At 37.7% G+C, this 22074-nt stretch overlaps 1 protein-coding gene across 2 annotated transcripts; it reads right to left on the reverse strand.

The window, feature by feature from the left end:
* Positions 1–3471: 3471 nt before the first annotated feature.
* Positions 3472–21565, reverse strand: LOC108996656 (cleavage stimulation factor subunit 50). 2 transcript variants are annotated; one of them, XM_018972670.2, is made up of 14 exons: positions 21235–21565; positions 20512–20595; positions 20281–20408; positions 17496–17568; positions 17295–17378; positions 17124–17210; positions 11739–11809; positions 11536–11587; positions 11366–11423; positions 6490–6590; positions 6226–6380; positions 5547–5655; positions 4611–4667; positions 3472–3885 (listed from the first exon to the last, which is right to left on the reverse strand). In XM_018972670.2, exons 1-14 carry the CDS (start codon positions 21331–21333, stop codon positions 3730–3732), a joined length of 1314 nt encoding a protein of 437 aa, XP_018828215.1. In that variant the 5' UTR covers positions 21334–21565; the 3' UTR covers positions 3472–3729. The 2 variants fall into 2 exon arrangements, with proteins under 2 accessions (XP_018828215.1, XP_018828220.1); XM_018972675.2 differs by lacking the exon at positions 20281–20408 and having other exon boundaries at positions 21235–21339.
* Positions 21566–22074: the final 509 nt, after the last annotated feature.

A 22074-nucleotide genomic window follows, 5' to 3' on the forward strand; every position in this document is an offset into this window, starting at 1 on the left:
TTCCTAGACAAGCCAACACAGTGGCACATTGTTTGGCAAAAAGTTCTCTAGATTTATCTGAGGACTCAATTCATGTAGAGAATTATCCTCAATGTATTCACAGTTATCTCCCTTGAGATTTTAATATGAAGTAGCTTTTCTCTCAAAAAAAAAAAAAAAAACTCATAACCTACTATCAGATTACTGTGTATGTATGTTGGTAGGGGAACTATTGGTTATTTATTTATGTTATCATATATGCCATGACATGTCACTACATGTTTATCTGTTACACATATTATATTTTGTCATGAAATATTTATTTGTTGCACATATTATATTTTGTCATCAAATAATTATCTGTTACACATTATGCCATGTCACGTAATGTTATCTGTTACATGTTATGTTATGTCACATAATGTTATCTGTTACATGTTATGCCATGTCACGTAATATTGTATGTTACATGTTATGTCATGTTACATATTGTTTGTCTATTTCATGTTACGCCAAGTCATTCATCTCACTTACATGTCATGTTACGTTACTTCAGTCTATTTGTCTTTTTGTTCATGTCACGTTATGTCTCGAGTTTGAAGTATGTCTCCAAAAGACTATTTTTCAAGTCTAGTCATGTTACGTCCACGTACATTTAAGTTATTGTTCAGTTCGTTGTTATTCTGAAATATTGTGGTAACCCTATGAGACAAGACTAGTACTATTATGGTAACCCCATGAGACAAGATTATTCTATTATGTTAACCCCATGAGACAAGATTATATTATTATGGTAACCCTATGAGACAAGACTACTGTATCATTATGGTAATCTCTTGAAATAAGAATATCATTATGATAACACCATGAGATAAGAACATCGCGGTAACTCCATGAGACAAGAATACATTTCAAATTCATGTTATTTCACCTTAAGTTCATGTCCAAGTCAGTTCACGTTAGTTCATGTCATGTCAAGTCAAGTCTCAGTTCAGTTCATGTCAAGTTTCATGTTCAGTTTCAAGCTCAGTTTCACATCACGTTTATTTCATGTTCAATTCATATTTCAGTTCACGTTAAGTTTATGTCTAAGTCAGTTCACGTTAGTTCATGTCATGTCAAGTCGTTGCCTTCAGACGATCTTTTGCCTCATCTCTTGATCCTAGCACATGATCTACCATTCGGGTGGAATAGTAGTTGAGATTACCATTATGAGATTTGATTACAAATCTCAGCAAGTTAACAGATAACTTAACATAAAGTTTAGAAATGTAGGCATGGCAGTAAAGGCATAAATGCATAATCATAATCATAAATAAGCATGACGTGACTTGACATATAACATGGGATGAACTAACATGATTTGAACTGACATGAGAAGAATTGGGCTTATGTGAACTAGACATGACATAAAATTGAACGAGAACTAAACATGAATTGAACTTAAACTAAACGTGAAATAAACGTGATGTGAAACTGAGCTTGAAACTGTACATGAAATTTGACATGAACTGAAGACCAGTTCAATTCTATAAGACCATCACACTACTCAACAACCTATGACTCAAATTGACATAACAACAAAATAAATGGGACCATCACACTACTCAACAACCTATGACTCAAATTGACATAACAACAAAATAAATGGATAGAGAGCAAAGTAAAGGTAGACCAACACATTAAATAAATGCTCACCACGAAGACAACACAAGCAACTTAAACACATTGGACATGTAATAGGTTGTTGTAGTTGTTGGACTACTGTTGGAATGTTTGTGTGATGGTGGTTTGGCCTAGAAGGAGACTAATCGTGGTGGCAGCTGTTGGTTGCGGACGAAGGCTACAGGCTGCTAGAGGTTTTGTCGTGGTTAAGGAGAACATGAGGGAGAGGGAGAAGAGAGAGCTAGAGGGAGACCAATGGGCCAAGGAAGAGGAAGAACAGGGAGGGAGTGAACTTCTATGCGTGTCTTATGGTGGCTGGACGACCATGGAGGTTGTGGCCAACAATGTGCTCATGGTGGTGTTGGGAGATTGTGGGGTCGCGGCCAAGAGAGAGAAAGAGAGGAATAGAGGGAGTGAGATATGGAGGGGAAGAGAGGGATCGAGAGGAAGGGAGAGAGAGACGTGATGACAGAGGTCTGAGGTTGTGCATTGACGGCGTAGCGGTTGAGAGCGGTGGCCGGAGCGAGGGAAGGGAGGAAGAGGAGTGCAGGGGCACGAGCTAGGAGACGGCGGGAGAGGGGAAAAGAAAAGGAAAGAGAGAATAAAGAATAAAGGGGGAGGGGATTAGGGTTTTGGGCAAACTCATCCTAACCCTACATCTGTGGTTGATTTAAATCCAATGGTGGAGATAAATCCAACGAATATAAAAGACGAACAAAAAAATAAAGAGTAGAAAATAATTGGAAGGGAAATACACTAAGTTTAAAACCAAACTTTTTATTCTTGATCCAAAAATAATATTCTTCATCATAAAATAAAATGATGAGTTTTAATAAAAAAAAATTTAGAAGAAATAAAATCATCTAAATACGTAGAATTTTTAAAACCAAACCTTTTCTTTGCCCGCCATGGTGAGTGGCAATAGAAATTGCCATCGACGATTTATGGGGTCTCTCATGGCAAGCCCCATGCCTGCCGATGTCCCTATGCTTCACGACTTTCAATGTGTCGTAGGCCTACCTCTAGTGACAGAAACCATCGTTGGTGGCTTTTGGCATGGCGAGCATGAACTTGCCCCCCATAGATTGTTGACAAGGTCCTCCTGCTAGCTTTTAGTATGTGCGGAGGCGAGGGAGGGCCGTAAACAATTCCGCCGTTGTTGTACCTAGCCTGTGCATCGAACAGTGGCCCTCCCTTGGTGAAAAGACGATGGACACCTATGCTCCATCTCTGAGATTCGGGGTTCATGTGGTGAGGTACACCATGCACTGTTCATGGATAAACTTCTGGAATGTTTGGTGGTGTGGAATCAACCGGAGAGTTCCTGGCATCACTGTCTGGCTGTCTAATTGAGTGGCTGGACTCAGTCCGTGTTGTGGCAACTTGCATAACGAATGCAATTTTGACAAAATTTAAAACAAAACTTAAAACATTTTTATTATCGTGTTAGGTACACAATGCGTTCTATGGATCCATCATTCCTTCGGCTTGGTATCTTCCTTCTTTTCTCTTCTTGTTTCTGACCATGGATCAAGCCACATATCCCAACTTCATCTATCCATCCGATATAATGTTATTTCTTGGTTCTAATAATAGGCAAGTTTTGTAAAACAAGTTATTAAAAAAAGTTACCATGGTATATACTTGTACAATAATATATTATGTCATATACTAATTAGTAATGCATGATATAACATATTCATAATTTATATATATTATAATAATATGTTATACAACTATAACTTATGAGTTGCTCTGTTATCAATACATATATTAGGACCTACGGAGGACATACTCTGTTGCAAAAAATTAGCGCTAGGATAATACTTCATGAAAAAGGCATCTTAAACATTTAATCCAAAGTCATGGGATAGAGGATGGACGATGCCGTGGATGACCAGAAGTAAAACTTGCCAAAGACTAATGCTTCGAAAATTAATATATCGTAATAGATAAATATGCGGTTCCTACCATCTCATCATTGATGTTGTTCTTAAAAACAGAAAAATTCTCCAACACATTTTTAGTAATCCTCTTAAGTTCTTGGATTAGGAAGAGCATCAATTCCATCCTCTACATGCATACCTACAGAACTTCCTTCCAGAACCGGATAGATCTATCAGTCCCACAGGAAACAAAGGCTGCCTCTGTTGGTGAGTGCTCAAGCCAGCGGGGTGCCCCAATATGATTGGAAGGCCACCTTGCTACTTTCTCCGCCGTCATAGCATCCCAAATTACAATCTGCATCCATCCAATATTCCTCAGTTGAAGCTCAAAACTTCTATAATTTACGAAGCATCCTCTTTCTATTTTATTGAGCCACCTCATCATTTTCTTTAATTAATTTTTCATTTTACTTTATTGACCTATCCAAACCCTTCACATGCTCAAAAAACTTTTCATTGTATTGTCTTTATTACCACGAGAAACCCACTTGATTTTTTGACATTAAGATAGAAAAAAAAAATGTTTCAAGACGAGAATTGTAACCTACCATTTATGATTGCTATTTCAATAGAGAGGAAAAAAAAATTTGATCTTATAGCAGTTATTGATTTCCTATATTACTTGTCTCTGACTTTCCCACACTTAACTCTTCTATCATTTCATTATGAGTAATGTTAGATACAATTGTGGAGTGCGCAAGCGCCGCGCAATCTTTCTAAAAAAGGTGGAGTCCACTATTAAAAAATTAGTTTTTTTATCATATTGATCCCGTATTTACTCACTTTTTTAAAAAGAATTGCGCGGCGCTTACACATTTCACGATTGCAAATATCATTTCTCTTTCATTATTACTTTTCCAATAAAGAAAAACAACTATTCATCTTCTTGTAGATATTGACTTATCATTATTCACCTTATTTGACTTCCCCACCTCTTAACCATTATATTTTAATTATTCCCACATATTGCACAGGGTCGACGACTAGGTTATTGAACTAAAAACACAGAGAAGCACAAACCTCATTGCTCAGTTCATCAATGGATAGAACAAATTCTTCAGTGTCATTGAAAACAGCCTGCAAAGAAAAGTTCAACACATCTGTTAATATGTACACATGGTCCATAAAAACTATACTACCAGCCTTGCAATTTCTCAAATAACAGTAAGAAATATGGATTACTTGGATCTTCGAAAGAAAAATGATTGCCACAATACTACACATGCGAGTGAAGGTCAAAAGCAAAAGAAAAAAGGGAATATTGTGATGAACATTTTTATTTTTTAGTACGTAATTAAATCCCTTTCCACTGGATTTTTTGAAAACATTATTTCTACTATTCACAGCAACTAGCCTGCAGGTTTGTCTCACCAATCAAGCTAGCAGATCTTTGCTGCATAAGGCATAAATTGCCCATTTTACTAGGATTCGATTAATTCATACATTGTCCCATTTATGTATACAGTTTATACTAAGACGGGTTATGAAAACCACACTAGCAACAAAATTCTAGTTTGACACCTGGAAATTCAAGTTCTCCCAAGTCTATACACCACATTATTAATTAGATCCTTGCTTCCAATTTTATAAATAGATTGCAAAATATAAACTGCAATGGGCTCTAAGTTCACTCATACAGGACAAATTCTTTGAAAACTACTTTGAGAATCATGCCACCCTTCCCTGTAGAAAACTACTTTTGAGTAAACCACCTCATTTTTACACTCCATTTGAGGGTTGAAGGCTAGGACTACTTTGCTAGAAATTAAAACAGAGAAAAGTTTCCACATAATCATGAAAATCTACATGCTTAGGAAACAGAACTTAGCTACAAAGAGTGTCTTTCTCCCAAGGAAATCAATAGAATGAGTCAACTATAAAAGAACCCAGACACATAGATGCCCAGTGCCAAGGAAGCTCTGTATAAACCCTTCAATGAAGGCTTTCTGTACATACCTGGCTTCGTAACTGCATATGTGTAGCTCCAACATATTGTTTTACCAATCTTCCAGTGCCAACTTCCCAAAGCTTCACGGTAGAATCCTTCCCGCAAGAGAGAACAAACCTAAAGGGCAACATGTGAGTCATATTCTAAAGCGCATATGCAACAGTTGCAAAAGCAAATTTAATGTATTTAACAAGTCAGTATAAAGGCAGACTAGCAATGCATATGGCTGGCGTCCATAGAATTGATTGCCAAAGAAGTACATGTATCCTCCATCCATTACGTTTCTGTGCTCTGGTCTTTACTGACACAAACTCTAAGGGACGTCCTGTAAACTATGACCATGTTTTTATTTTCTTTTGTTTTGATTTTTTGTTTTTGATGAGTAAGCGAGGACCATGTTTTTCATTCACAGCAATACATAAAGCAAAAAACAACTAGACTTTGAAAATGAAAGCTTATTACAATCATAAAAAAAATGCCTGCAAAGAGTAAGAAAGCACAAGGAGTCGAATTTAGAATCCTTGTTAATAACATCAGTGTCTTATTAACATCTGTTTTTACCACAAATATCTTTCTCATTCCAGTTCCAGTGGTGCCTCTAAAGCTGAATACCTCAATTTCTACACATGCATCCACCCGCACACATTCATTTTGCATGACGACTCAGAGCCAGTCCATGATGCATACCTTTGATCTTTTGTAAAATTTGCACTAGTGGCCTCAGCCGTTCCATGTGCACTGACTATAGAGCGCACACAATTGGCAGTGACTCCATCCCATAACCGAACAGCACCATCTTTAGATGCTGTAACATACATGCCACCCGTAGATGAATACCTGACCTGCATGACCAAATACATGGAATTGACGCACTTAATGCAACCGATTTTATAGGTGAAATTTGGAAAACTGATGCTTGTGAGCATGAAGATGATTGGGAGTTGACCATGCCTGATTTATGGCTCCATTAACACCAATCTCGGGAACATTCGATGATAGATAGCATTGAAAGGTATTCACATCGTACAGGTGTGGAATTGGATGGTCAGTTCCTGCATTTTTATTTTTACCAGCAGATTTTTTTAATCAGTAAATAAGAATTTTATTAAAATAGGCAAAGCCAAGTACACGGGACACACGAGCAACACATATGCATGAGTGTCTAAAGATACAAGGAAATCATGTACGTTCATGCCATAAGTCTATTACAATTGACCAATGGAAGAGTATGAAAAAATAAAGTTCTAATCTCGTCCATTGTGTGTTCACGATTCTCACAACTTCAACCATTCCTCTCCACCCATATGCACCACCCATAGACAGATCAGTATCATCTTCCACATAGCTGCAATTTGAGTGGTACCGCAGGATGCCTTGCCAGCTGGCCAAATAATCCACTACCCTTCATGGCATCACCCAATAGAGCCCCGTTCGAGCAAATATATCATTCCACAAATTCATGGCTATGCCACAATGCAGTAATAAATGATCCACCGACTCCCCACTGTTCTTGCACATATAACACCCATCTAAAATAATGAGTCGGCATTTCCGTAGGTTATCTAAGGTGAGAATCTTCCCTAATGAAGCTGTCCATACAAAAAAAGAAGCTTTCGGGGAAGCCATAGTTCTCCATATGTTCTTCCATGGTTACGTTCTTGTAGAAAGTTTCATAAGGGACTTATAATAGGAATGTACAGTAAATCTTCCCTTCTTGGATGGTGACCACAAAATCGTATAAGCTCCTCCATTCACTCTACAATTATATACAAGATCGAAGAAATATGTATGTGTCAATTTCCCAGTCTTGGGCAGCTCTGAGGAACGTGACATTCCATTGGGGAGAGCCACTAGAGAGATCCATGAGTTCTGCTACTAAAGCCTCTTGTCTTCGTGCAATGCTGTATATTGTTGGATGAGCTTTCTTAAGGATCAATCTCCACACCATAGATCAGTCCAGAATGTAATTCTGAAACTATCCCCAACTGCAAAACGTGTATCAATGAATGTTTATCCAACCTCTTCTGATGTGTTTCCAAAGCCCCAACCCATGTGGTCCGCTCACCTCATTCGAGCACCATCCTCCCCACAATCCACCATATTTTAAACCTATGATAACTCTCCACAAAGCTCCCCTCTCCTCGTGGTATCTCCATAACCACTTACCCAATAAAGCCTTGTTGAAAATCAACAAATTCTGAATTCACGTATTGGGGTATAGACCGTAGCCCAATTCACCAAGTGAAACTTAAATTCTTCATCTATTCCCCCCCCCGGAATAGGAAAGCTCGTTGCAACTTCTCTAACCGATAAACCACCTTTGCATGGTATTGGAAAAAGAGATAAGAAGTTGGTAGATAAGTTGGAAAGAGTACTTTTTATCAACATAACTCTGCCACCTATGGATGAATAAATGCTCTTCCAACTCACCAGCTTCCGCTCCATTTTTTCCAACACCCTGCCCAGATGGACTGCAACTTAAAGGAGGCCCAAGGGAAGATCGAGATACTTTAGTGGCGAGGAAGACTTTGAAATTCACATTCAATCCCGATGCCGCTGCAAAACAAAGTAAACAAGCCCGCAAAACTTGAATGTGATAGTGACTAGCCGCAAAATACAAGAGTATCATCCACAAATAGGAGGTGGGTCATCTCAAGTGTGCCGATTATTGCATCCCCTATTACAAAGCTAGATAGAAATCCACCTTCTACAAAACCTGCAATCATTTTACTAAAGGCTTCCATTATGAAAACAAATAGTAGTGGGGATAGGGGATCACCTTGCCTCAATCCCCTTGAGCTTCCGAAACAGCCCATTGGAGTACCATTCACCAAAATGGAGCAGTGTACGGTGGATATACAAAATTTGATCCAAGAGCACCATCTCCCTCCAAGTCCACACCTCTCAAGCATGTGTAACAAAAAATTCCAATTTACTCGATTATATGTCTTCTCCATGTTAAGTTTGCATAATAACCCTGGAACACCCGACTTGATGCGACTCTCCAAGCATTCATTGGCAATGAGGACAGAATCAAGGATTTGCCGACCTCGTATGAAGGCATTTTGGGGCTTGGAAATGATCTTTTCCAATACCGTACTCAATCTATTAGCCAAAACCTTGGAAATAATTTTGTACATTCCACTCACCAAGCTAATAAGGCGAAAATCCTTAATCTCCACCACTCATGGCTTCTTTGGAATGAGCAATGAAAGTAGCATTAAGGCTTTTTTCAAAAGTACCTCATTCATGAAACTCATGGAAGAAGATCATGATGTCATCTTTAACTACTTCCCAGCACGCCTTAAAGAAAACCATAGTGAACCCATCCGGACTTGAAGCTTTATCACCTGCCATACTTCGCACTACATTGCAGACCTTCGCCTCCTCAAATGGTCTCTCTAGCCAACTTGCTTCATGGTGATCGATCGACTCAAAAATAAGACCATCCAGACATGGTCTCCAAGAGAATTGTTCCGAAAGTATTCATAGAAGTTGGTAATATGATCTGCAATCTCAGATGGATTCGATGAAATCCTCCAATCTACTAATAATGACTCAATGCCATTTTTTTTTTATAAGAATAATGACTCAATGACATTGTGCCTTCCATGTGAGTTAGCCATGTGATGGAATAACTTGGTGCATTTATCCCCTTCTTTTAGCCATAAAGTCCTCGATTTTTATCGCCATGAAGTCTCTTTCATTAAAGCCATCCTTTCAATATCCGATGCCATACGCTATTTGTGAGTCTTCTATTCTTCTGTGAGACCCCTCTCCTCTACCTCTTCCAAAACTTGTAATTCGTTGAAGAGAGACCTTTTTCGGTGTTCCACATTTCCAAAAACCTGTTCATTCCATTTTTTCAAGACCTCCTTGAGAGCTTTTAGCTTGCAGGCCAACACTAGGGTTGCCCTGTATACGATAGGATGACAACCATTGTCTAACTCTCTCAACAAATCCCTCTGATTTCAGCCACATATTTTCAAACTTAAAATATCTTTTACCTCCCTGAAAGCATCCACAATCAATGAGAATGAGAAAGTGATCCGAACACAACCTTGGGAGCCATTTCTGGATTAGCTCCGGAAAATGTGCTTCCCACTCGGGCGAAATGAGGAATCTATCAAGTCTTGACCAAGCTGGATATTCTCTATTGCTGGACCATGTGAAATTGCCACAAACTAGAGGGATGTCGAGAAGGTCTTGCTCATAGATAAAGCTGGGAAAAACCGCCATTGCTGAACTAGAGCTAGGACCTCTTACTCGCTTGCTTGGAAAGTGTGTGACATTAAAATCTCCCCCAATGCACCAAGGAAATCTCCATTGGCTAAAAAGTACAGCCAATTCATCCCACAAGCCTCTTCTCTTGGTATTAGAATTAGGACCATAAACACCAGCGGAAGACCATTGATAACCATCTTCGATATTCTTGAAAGAAGTAGCCACCGTATATTCCCCCACACACTCATCCATCTTTTCAACCACCATTTTATCCCACATTACCAAAATACCTCCTGAAACCCCCTTAGATGGCAAATACTACCATCCCACATGACAACAATTCCACAAACTCTGTATTATGGTTAGGGAGATGAGTTCCATTTTTGTCTCTTGTAAACTTACCACATCCGCTTTCCAGCAACGAAGCTGATTTTTGACTTTGGTGCACTTCTCTCTCTTGTTCAACCCCCTTACATTCCACAAGACTATTTTGAGCTTCATAAAATCACCAATTTTGCCCTCCCCTTCATCTTGCCACGACTTGCACTTCTTTCGTAATTCACTGAGCAAGTCGCTTCAATTCCCTTGCCCTCTTCTTGTCTGAGTGGCATTTCCTAGCCGAATTGAACTATCCAGCTTCAATCGCAACAAGTAGAGCCAAAAACTGATCTTCAAAGCTCATGGGAGTCCTACACACATTTGAATCTACTTGGCTTAAAGTAGGACCCAATTTGAAGCTAAAGTCTAGTCTTTCAGCGGGATGATTGAATTCAAAGGGGTAGGCTCATCCTTGAATTCCATATTCATATCATCTGCTACCACCACCTCCTTATTAGTGTGTTTGGAGACTCTAGGTTTGAATATTACCAAAGTGCCAGTCTTGGCTTGGGTATCCTGAACACCCAATGTCTCATTATTGTCCTCCATTGGCATCTCAGTTACCCTTTGATGTTCCAGTGCACATAGCGTAGCAGTGGGCCTTCCCTCTGTGACAAAGAAGGTCGCCAAATCGTTCTGCCTCTCTTCCTCTGCCCGAGATCCACTTTCAATCGAAAATGAGCTTTCTCGCCTTCTAACATTGTCGGCGCTGTCAACTTTGGCAAGCTGACGTCCAGCGAACCCTTCCCCAAAAAAAACAAAACCGTGTCGCCTACCCCAAGCGAAGGGTTCTATGAGCATCGGCTCCTTCTGACCCTCTTCCACTGCCCAATAGCCACTCTCGGCTTCAAGCTCCATCATCAGCCTCAACTCTGGCAGCCCATTGTCGAGGGTTCCTCTCACCATGTCGCCTGCTTCCGGCGATGCTCTCTGTGTGGTTGCCGGGTTGCTTAACCCACCAGCGTTTTGTATTTTTACCAGCAGATTAAAAGTGATGCATGATTAGATTTCTACAATAGAAATAGAACCCAGCCTCACTACTACTTTGCAACAACATCAAAATTTTTTTTGTTGTGTTCCATAGTTCATCATAAATTAGGTTGACTGCACACATGTTTTTCATAGAATTTTGATTAAACATCAACTAATGTAGTGAATTAAAAATCAAATAGTTCAAAAGATGTGTACTTATCAAATATAAATATACGAATGAAGAATGTATTACCTGCTAAAAGAAAATCTCCAGAAGGATGAAAAGATACAGAACGCACATTATGTGTATCCTGCATTGCTACAAATAAAAACAAATTACAAAAAGAATGCCAACCTATTCTTAAATTATAAATTTGAAGCCAAATTCAAGAACCATGCTTCTATCAAAATTACAAGCAAGACCTGGATGACTCTGAATGCCCTCTTTGCGGTCATTTTGGAAAAATCAAAGAACCTGAGAATGTAACAGTGAATGATGGATGTCAAAGTCCAAGTCAAGAATTGTTTTTCAACAAATGAAGATTGTAGTGTTTAAGCAAGAAGAAAATATATTATAGCTAAAAATGAAGACAGCTTCAGATATGATTAAACAACAAAATTCATACTTTATAGTGTGATCTTTGGCCCCAGATATCAGAACAGTATTTTGAGGATGAAAATCCAAATCATTGATTGGCTGCAATTGCATTAGAAAAGCATTAGAATGTATGTGGGCAGGCATGATGACGTCATCTATTCATATTCCAAAACAAGACAAAGGGAAAAAAAGATGAAATGCTAAAGCTCATTTAGTGATTAGAACAAACTTGATCTAACCATTAACATTCTGATCTAAATCAAGCCTAAACCTTAACTTTGAAATATTATACAGAGGAAAATTATAAACTCTTGATGTATGATGTTTTGTGATGAGAAATCTGATTAAAGAAGAAGCAAAACCTTAACAAAATAGTTTTCTTTACTTATAGAAAAAAAACAGTTCTCTTGCACCATTTAAGATGACCATAGGTACAATTCAACAGAATGTCAACAAAGATAGATATATATTTTTTTTTTCGATAAGTATCAACAAAGATAGGTTTATGTTGGAAAATAGATAATTGATTCCCTCAATCTTTGGTATATTAGGAAACCTATATATTTGTATCTTTGACTTCCCTAGGATTAGGGGATAACCATTAAGGAATCCCACTGATATAGAAATATGTTTTAGGAAGGAAAGTTTCCTATTTTATTTCCTTGTAATTCGCTCTATAAATCAGCCATGTAATTGTACATATAGTCTATGTAAAGGCTACAATTGATTCATTTTTTCCCACATGGTATTAGAGCTTTAGGCTCTTTTTTGGGATTCTTGGCCTTCATTGCCGTGAATCAATGTCTGAAATCAAAGTATCCAATACTATGTGGCACAATCTGAGGACGCCCTTTCACATCAGTCATCCGGTGACCTGCAAAACATTCAGGCAGCATATAGGCTGAACAGAAAGAACTACTTGAAGTGGTCCCAATTTATTCAAACCTATTTGAAGGGAAAGGGAAAGCTTAGCCATCTCCTAGGGACTGGACCAAAGGAAGGAGATCCACGGTATGATGCGCGGGATGAAGCAGATTCCATGATTGTCATGGTTATGGAATTCGATGAACCCGGAGATTAGCGACACTTGTATATTTTTATACGCAGCTAAAGAAATCTGGGATGCGGTTCGACAGACGTACTCTAAGGCCCGTGATGCAGCTCAAGTATACGAGATCAAGGTCAAGACCAGTGCAACTAGACAAGGTAGTAAAACTGTAACCGAATATGCCAACTTGCTGAAAAATCTGTGGCAGGAACTTGATCATTACCGGTGCATAGAGACTAAATGTGCATCAGATGCTGCCATCTTAAAAAGTTTTATTGAAAAGGATCGAGTCTACGACTTCCTAGTAGGACTCAATGTAGAATTCGATCAGGTCAGGGTCCAAATTCTCGGCAAAGAAGAGGTACCATCTCTCAATGTGACTATCTCTCTAATTCGTGCTGAGGAAAGTCGCAGGGGAGTTATGCTGGAACCCCAAGTTTTGGAAGGTTCAGCCATGGTGACTAAAACAGAGCAGCAACCAATACAAGAGAACGTGAAGAGAGATCCATTGAGAAACTCGGGACAAGATAACAAAGATGCCCTTTGGTGCACTTATTGCAAGAAACCACAGCATACTAAACAAAATTGTTGGAAGCTGAATGGTAAACCACCAAGCAAAGAATGGGGTTACCAAGGAGGATCGTAGAGGAATCCAAACCAGGCCTACTTCACCACGACTCAACCCACAAATCAGCAACATCAAGAAAGTTCCCAAAATCTGGTTGAGCTCAATAAGGAAGAGATCGAGAAATTCAAGAGACTTTTGGGATCATTGGAGAAGCCTACTAGTGCATGTTCTCTTGCACTCTCAGGTGAGTTCTCTATTTCTCAAGGATTAAATGTCTCCAATGAACCTATTAGGAATCTATGAGTTATTGACTCAGGAGCCACAGATCATATGACTCACTCTTCACTACATTTTAACACTTATATCCCATGCCCAAGCAATTGAAAAATAGTCGTTGCCGATGGTTCTCTCACTACAGTAGCTGGTCTAGGGGATATCCATGTCAATCAATCTCTTATCCTAAAAAATGTTCTTCATGTCCCCAAATTATCCACCAACCTAGTATCCATCCAAAAACTAACTCAAGATATTAATTGCAATGTGGTTTCTATCCCTCTTACTATGTATTTTAGGACAGGGATTTGGGGAAGAGGATTGGACTTGCTAGGGAGAAGGACGGGCTCTACTATCTTGAGGAATCAGGCATATCAAATATTGTCAGGAATAAATTATCTTTGTCACTGTTATCATCATCCAATAGAGATATCGTTTGGCTTCATCATTTTAGACTAGGGCATCCATCATTTGGAGTTTTAAAAACTACGTTTCTTTCATTGTTTAAAGGGCTGAATTCTGAACCTTTTTTCTGTGATGTATGAGTTTGCAAAACATAAATGTGTACCCTTTCCAATAAGTAATGAGAGAAGTTCAGTTCCATTTGCTTTGATTCATAGTGATATATGGGAACCCTCCACAGTTCCAAATGTTTCAGGTTCATGATGGTTTGTCTCTTTTATCGATGATTACACTAGAGTCTCTTGGATCTTTCTCCTCAAAACCAAATCTAATGTAAGCAGTGTGCTCCCAAATTTTCATAACATGGTTCAAAACCAGTTTGGTGTTAAAATCAAAAAATTTCGATCAGATAATGCACAGGGTTATTTCAATCGTATATGATCTCCTTACTTCCAAAAAGAAGGTATTATCCATGAATCCTCCTGCATTAATACCCCATAACAAAATGGCATTGCTGAGAGGAAGAATGGTCATTTGCTATCCACAACCTGAGCCTTCCTTTTCCATCAAAATGTTCCAAAAACTTATTGGGGGGAGGCTGTACTCACAACTACATATATCATCAACCGACTGCCATCAAGGGTGCTAGGGTTTAAAACACCAATGTAGACACTTTCTCAGTTTTATCCCGATCTAAGAATAACAAATCATCTCATTCCATGAATTTTTGGTTGGACGGCCTTTGTTCATATTCATAGCTATCAAAGAGGAAAACTGGATCCAATAGCAGTTAAGTATATTTTTGTGGGATATTCATCAACCCAAAAGGGGTACAAGTGTTATCATCCACCTAATAGGAAGTTCTTGGTTTCCATTGATGTCACCTTTGAGGAGTAACAATCATACTTTACTCAGCCTTATCTTCAGGGAGAGCCCTTGTCATTCATTGAAGATAAGGACAGAGATTTGTTTTTACTTGATTTACCATCGAATCCTTCAATTCCTCAAACCTCAAACTCAACCCCTGAATCTATCCAATCCACTTCCACAGCCCATGAATTTGTCCAATCCACTTCCATACCTGCTGAACCATCTCAAACTGTGATAGAGAATGATGAATTTCATGACTCTAGAAAATTTGTGCAGGTCTACTCAAGACGAAGAGATCCGGACCCTAATCCTAAGCAAATTCCAGCTTGAACTCCGGATCTTGAGAATGAGGTAAGTCCCGATATTTCTCCTCCATCAGCTCATGATCACGATCTTCCTATTGCTATTAGGAAATGCACAAGAGAATGCACTAAACACCCATTGTACCCTTTATCAAAGCTTGTGTCATTTAGAAAATTCTCACAATCACATAGGAGTTTTCTAGTCAGCATATACCATTCCCATTCCTAATACTTTATCTGAGGCATTATCTAATGAGAATTGGAAAAATGCTATGAATGAAGAGATGCAGGCACTAAGAAAAAATCAGACATGGGGGAAATTGCAGATTTACCACCCGGGAAGAAAGTTGTGGGATGCAAGTGGCAAGCAGACCTATGGGGTTGACTATCAGGAAACATTTGCTCCAGTGGCTAAGATGAGTACGGTAAGAGTGCTGCTATCACTAGCTGCTAACTTTGACTGGTACTTGGAGCAATTCAATGTAAAAAATACATTTCTTCATGGTGAGTTGGATGAAGAAATATACATGGATGTTCCTCCGGGCTTCAAGGGAAATTTGAAAAGTAATAAAGTGTGCAGATTGAAGAAAGCACTTTATGGTCTTAAACAATCACCAAGGGCTTGGTTTGGAAGGTTTACCAAAGTAATGCTTGCTGGATATAGACAGAGTCAAGGAGATCATACACTCTTTGTTAAGCACTCAGATGCAGGGGGAGTCACAGCTCTTTTGGTATATGTTGATGACATAATTGTGATAGGAAGTGATGAGAAGGAGAAGGAAGCCTTGAGAAGGTGTCTTGTCAGAGAATTTGAGATAAAAGAACTTGGAAGACTAAAGTATTTTCTGGGAATTGAAGTAGCTCATTCCAAACAAGGCATCTTTATTTCACAACAGAAATATGTAATTGATCTTCTAAGGGAGACAGGAAAGTTGGCATGTAGACCCGTCTCCACATCGATCGAGCCAAACCACAAACTTGAAGAGGCAAATGAAGATCCAACTGTAGACAAGGAAATGTAACAAAAACTGGTAGGAAAACTTATATATCTTGCTCACACACAGCCAGACATTGCATATGCCGTGAGTGTGGTTAGCCAATTATGCACAGTCCAAGAGAAGTTCACCTACAGGCAGTGTACCATGTAACATTACCTAAAGGCCAATCCTGGCAAGGGAATTCTATTTAGAAGAAACGCCGGATTGATTCTTGAAGCATACACTGATGCTGATTATGCAGGCTCACCAGTTGATAGGAGGTCTACTATAGGTTATTGCACTTTCCTTGGAGGCAATCTTGTGACGTGGAGGAGTAAGAAGCAGAATGTGGTAGCTAGATCAAGTGCGGAGGCAGAATTTAGGGCGATGGCTCAAGGAGAGTGTGAATTACTATGACTCAAGATAATTCTAGAAGACCTTAGAATCAGATGGAAAGGACCAATGAAATTATTTTGTGACAACAAGTCGGCCATCAACATTGCTCACAATCTTGTTCAACATGATAGAACAAAGCACATTGAAGTGGATAGACACTTCATAAAAGAAAAGTTGGATAGTGGATTAATTTGTACCCCATATGTGTCAACTAATAGCCAACTCGCAGATGTACTCACAAAAGGGCTTAGCAATGCAGCATTCCAAGGACTTATCTTCAAGCTGGAAATGAAGGATGTATATTAACCAACTTGAAGGGGAGTGTTGGAAAATAGATAATTGATTCCCTCAATCTTTGGTATATTAGGAAACCTATATATTTGTATCTTTGACTTCCCTAGGATTAGGGGATAACCATTAAGGAATCCCACTGATATAGAAATCTGTTTTAGGAAGGAAAGTTTCTTACTTTATTTCCTTGTAATTAGCTCTGTAAATCAGCCATGTAATCGTACATATAGTCTGTGTAAAGGCTACAATCGAAATAATATAATTGATTCATTTTTTCCCATAGTACTTGTATATGGTCATAAAACGTCCGTATGACAGGCCGAACAGGACCATCTCTTGCATCTGGCAGCATCATTTGCTTAATTTTTGCAACCTGTAAGAAAAAATGGCAAACTGAGTAAAATCTTGAATACGGGAAAGAACTGATCAAATGTAAAAAAAAATAAAAAATCAACACCTCAAAGAGCTTTATCGATGTATCTGCACTTCCTGTGGCAACAAACCTCCCATCACGACAAAATCTTGCACATCTGGCTATATTCTAGAAAATTTAGACCATCAGTCAAATGAGAAGCCCATAAGCAATGCAATATATTCAGTGTACTGACGACACTAAACTAAAGCAGATCATAGTATTTAAAATTAATCAAATATATACCTTGTGCTCTGAAAGATGCCGTGTCTCATGCTTTGGAAAACTCTTCGATGAACCTTTTGTGTCCTGCACAGCACTGCTTCGATAAAAGGCATGTTATTTCAAATTTTTTAACAAGGATTAATTTAATTAAATATTGAAAATACATTAATATAAGTGATACGGTTGCTGTATGTCACCCATGCCCCAGTATTTGCTTTAGAACTTGAAACATCAGATGTTTCTATTACAGTTTGCTCGAAAATTTATCACAGGATTATCCACAAATACACCATAGTTGTAATTTCCCATGACCCCTATGATTCCCCCCAACCTCCGTTTGGGATTTGACGGGGACTAAAACGTCGGGACATTCAACATAAGGTTACATACCCCCGTTCATGACACATAACATGCAATGCCCCTTAGCATACTTCTAACAAAATGCAATAATCGCAGCGGAAATTTTTGTTGTTCAAACATAAGTGCACCAAAATAGACTAAATCCCAAAATATCATTCTTAACATTTGCACGTGGATGAGTTCATCATGACTTTACTCAAAAGAGGCATGGTACTAGAGTATGGACTCCTTAGTTACAGACTCCAACATTGTCTCTTAACTACACATTAAGCCGGTTGTGCAGCTTGGCTATTACTGACAATGACATTCAAAAATTGGAGTAAGATCTCCATGAGCTCCTCAAAGTCCAAACCCTCTCTATTCAACCTCATCCAGGTGGGGATGTTTTGCTTCATGCTAACCTATCACAACTTCTACCATTCCGGACCGGGAATGGTAGTTGGGACTACCACGATGAGATTTTTCAATCTCAACAAGTTATACAACTAAGTTACCATTAGTTTATAAAGCATGCACAATAACAAACATGGCGTGTATGCATGATTGACATGGACTTGTAAGAAGGCATGGGTTTGACTTGGTTCATACTCAATATCCTAACACGTGTGTACTAGGCTTGACATGTGTAAATGAGGTCCAACTGGAGGATGGTGATGGTCCCATGTGTCCATGAGGTTCCCTAGTGTTCCTAGGCTGATTTGGGTGTCCTACATGACGAGGTGGCAGCTGGTTGATGATGTGGTGCGCTCCGATTGACCTATTTGGCACACAAAAATCACAAAACTTGTTATTGCACCATAAAATCCTAAAAATTTACATGAATCCAACAGTGCAATCCATTTTATCTATTTCTGATCCTAAGTACCTAAAAGAAATCCAAAAGGCATTTCATTCCCTTAGCGGATCATAATTCGAAATATGCTACCAAATTGAAAACCTAACGAGTTCTAAATCTATGAATTTATCCTAAGGGGATGCTTGGGGAATGAAATGAGATAAGAAATCTGTGAATAATAGTAAATGGTTTGTGAATAGTAGTACAATAGTTTGAGTTATAATGCTTTATTTTGAAAAATAAGAGAGAAAAAGTTGAATAAAAATATTATAAAGTTAAAATATTATTAAAATATATATTTTTAATATTATTTTTGTTTTGGGATTTAAAAAAGTTGAATTTTTTTTTGTGTTTTGTTTGAAAGTTTGGAAAAATTATAATGATTAGGTAATGATTAGATGAAAAAGTTGAATATTTGAAATTGAAAAGTGGAATGATGTTTGAGAAGGAGATGAGATGAAATGAGATGAAATGAGATGAGATGAGATAGAATGGAATTGGATGGGATGAAACCTATTCCCAAACAACCCCTAAGTTTTAATGACATATCAATTGTCTACAAAAAAGAAATTATTTCCGTTCGAATTTCTTTCAAGGCGTTACAACCCCTATACACATGCAGTTAATTCCAATCTATGGATGGATGCAGCAACTGTTGTCAAGAAGTCTATTGATTAGGCTAAAGCAGAGGATAGCATTTAATCATATGGCAGAGGGTGAGGTGCGTTAGTGGTCAATTTAAAACTTGCCAAGCAAGAGAAAAGGATGAATTGTGCAGAAAAAGAAAGCGTAGGCATTATTTATTATAAGTTGTAAATAGAAGTTACAAAAAATGCTGAGGAACCATTACACGGAAATTCCATAAACATTTCCCACACCATGAAAAAATTTCATTTAAATTGGGAAAAGTAGAGTGGCCTTTTCTTTGAGCAAGTATATTGGATATTTATGCTTGACATATGGCACAAAATGAAAGAAAAAAAACATAGAATGTACCCCTTTCTCCAAAGACAAGACAAAAAAACTATCTAACCTATCACTAAATTTTTCCTCAGAAAAGAAAACCTGCCATTAACTTAGGTCTCGTTTGGTTATGCAATTCAGATGAGATGAGATGTTTTGTTGAAAATTGAATAAAATATTATTATAATATTATTTTCATTTTGGGATTTGAAAAAGTTGAATAGTTTATTATATTTTATGTGGGAGTTTGAGAAATGTGTAATGATTATATGAGATGAGATAGTTTGGTTTTGTGTAACCAAAACAGCCCTAGTTTCTCTCCCAATCTCAAATTGGGCTAACAGATGACAGCTTAAAATTACATTTTAAAAATTGCAAAGGCCAAGACTTATTCTATTTAATAAAAATACCGTCATTTCCTATAATCTTCGATACCCTTTTTTCGAAAAGAAGGGGGAAGGCTATTTTTAATGGGGCACAAAGCTTTTAGTAACTTCAAAAAAAAAATGAAAACTAAGAAGCTATTTATTTTAAGAAAAGCCTCTTTTCAGTAAGAATCCACTGTCTGAAGACAGTTAAAATCCATGTTATTCATTATGGAAAACAAAAATGCATACAAATAAAAATTTAGGAAAAACAAGTGATTGCCTGAAATCAACAGCAGCAGCGCGAGGAACAGGGATTGAACCATATGATGCAGGTAAGGATGCACCCAAATCATAATATGCAGATGATGTAATGCCTCTTAAAATCTCATCTTTCTCCACTGCAAGACCCTGTTTACACCTCAGAGCCAAAAAAAATATTCTTTCTATTTCTTAACAACAATGGATGAAGAACCAAAAGAGCGGATAAAATACACAGAAAACGAATAAGAACCTTTGCAAACAGCTCGAGAAGCTTATTAGGTGCGGCTTCAGCATTCAAAGGCGTCATAGTTGCAGAAGCAACTGCACTTGCCGCCTAGGAAAGAGTTGGAAAATTATTAAAAAAAACAAAAAATGGAAGATAAGAAAAGAGTAGGAATCACAAAAGTTAAAACCGTAACTATCTGTTTGACAAACATCAGAAAAGAGAAAACCATTCAAGCCCTTCCGCTGTTTAGTCTCCAGGAAAAAGTGGCAGATCAAATGAAATAATCAATTCGCAAATTCCCTCACTAATTGGCATGCCAACTATTTTGCATTGTTGAAATTAGTTGTCTTTCATTCCTTAGGAACTACAACTTCTATTTTTTATCATTTCCTCGTTATTCCCATAACAAAACTGAAGAATTAAAGAACAGTTCGCAGAGCTAATTACTTGTTCAAGGCCGGCTGATTCAGTTTTTCCCATCTATCAGTCAGACCAGTTATAAATACAGAACTCCACTTATGAAAAGAAGACAGAAACCCACATATATTTTCTTTTCTTGTCCCACATTTTCCCAGTAACCAAACAGACTAAGTATTTGTCCAATTCTTAATTCTTCAGCAACCAAAACATAAAAAATAGGGCTTGATAACGTACTTTATTGTACTTCTCCATCTTTTCTCAGAAGCCCAACAATTTTTTTAATCGGTAAAAAAAAAAAGAAAAAAAAAAACATGTACAAGTGCTTGCCTGATTGAGATTGTTGTCGCGAAGATGAGCTACGATGAGAGAATTGAGTTGCCTATATAGTTTCCCATCTTGCAGAGTCTGCTCCAAGCTGTTCTCCATTTCCAAAAAAAATACCAAAGCTCCCTACCTAAAACCGCCCCAAGTTATTTGAGATCCTACTTTCTGTTTTGGGATTTTGCACAGAAGTTCCCAATTTCCCTATAGTCGTTGGCCTTTTTTATAGGTAGTTGCGACCTTGTCGGAACAACTACTTGGCATCGGTACCGAGCTCGCAATGGCAGAGTTCATCTTGGAGCAGCATATTACCGTACTCCCGATGGCCGAGTTCGACGAGTTAAATTTTAGAAAAAAAATTATTTATAGAAAAGGATAGTATAAAAGAAAAATTTTAAACGTAAACTTTACACCTCACACGCTAATAAAAAAATAAAATTATATACTTTTAAATAATATAAAAAAAATCACATATTAAATTAAAATGTAAAATTTCTTTATAGCATAACTATAATATAAATAACACATCTAGAAAGTGTACATGATAAATTGATTTAAAAAAATTTAAATATAAATTAAATTTTATTGATATGATTAATGTATTCTATGTACTGATTTGATAATAAAAAAAATTATATTTTTTAAAACATAAAATTGAGAGAAGGTGAAAGAGTACGCTTTTAAATTTGTAGTACGTTAAGAGTTTTGATCGAAATTGAAATAAAACTTTTAAAATGTCCTATTTGAGAAAAGAATTTTAAAATATTCAAAGTCCTTAAATTTATTTCAGAAAATCATCCTTATTATTGTTCACTCGAATCGGGTTCTTTCTTAATTTGGTCTGGG

The sequence above is a fragment of the Juglans regia genome, chromosome 9, assembly GCF_001411555.2.
Source record: "Juglans regia cultivar Chandler chromosome 9, Walnut 2.0, whole genome shotgun sequence".
NCBI classification, from domain to species: Eukaryota; Viridiplantae; Streptophyta; class Magnoliopsida; order Fagales; family Juglandaceae; genus Juglans; species Juglans regia.

What these genes read in the sequence shown, in the direction of transcription:
- LOC108996656 (XM_018972670.2), bottom strand. Translation starts at nt 21,333, where the DNA reads ATGGAGAACAGCTTGGAGCAGACTCTGCAAGATGGGAAACTATATAGG. An exon ending in ATATGCAGTTACGAAGCCAG is followed by an intron (nt 4,668 to 5,546) that starts GTATGTACAGAA and finishes TTTTCTTTGCAG; the next exon opens with GCTGTTTTCAATGACACTGA. An exon ending in TTGATGAACTGAGCAATGAG is followed by an intron (nt 3,886 to 4,610) that starts GTTTGTGCTTCT and finishes GGATGGATGCAG; the next exon opens with ATTGTAATTTGGGATGCTAT.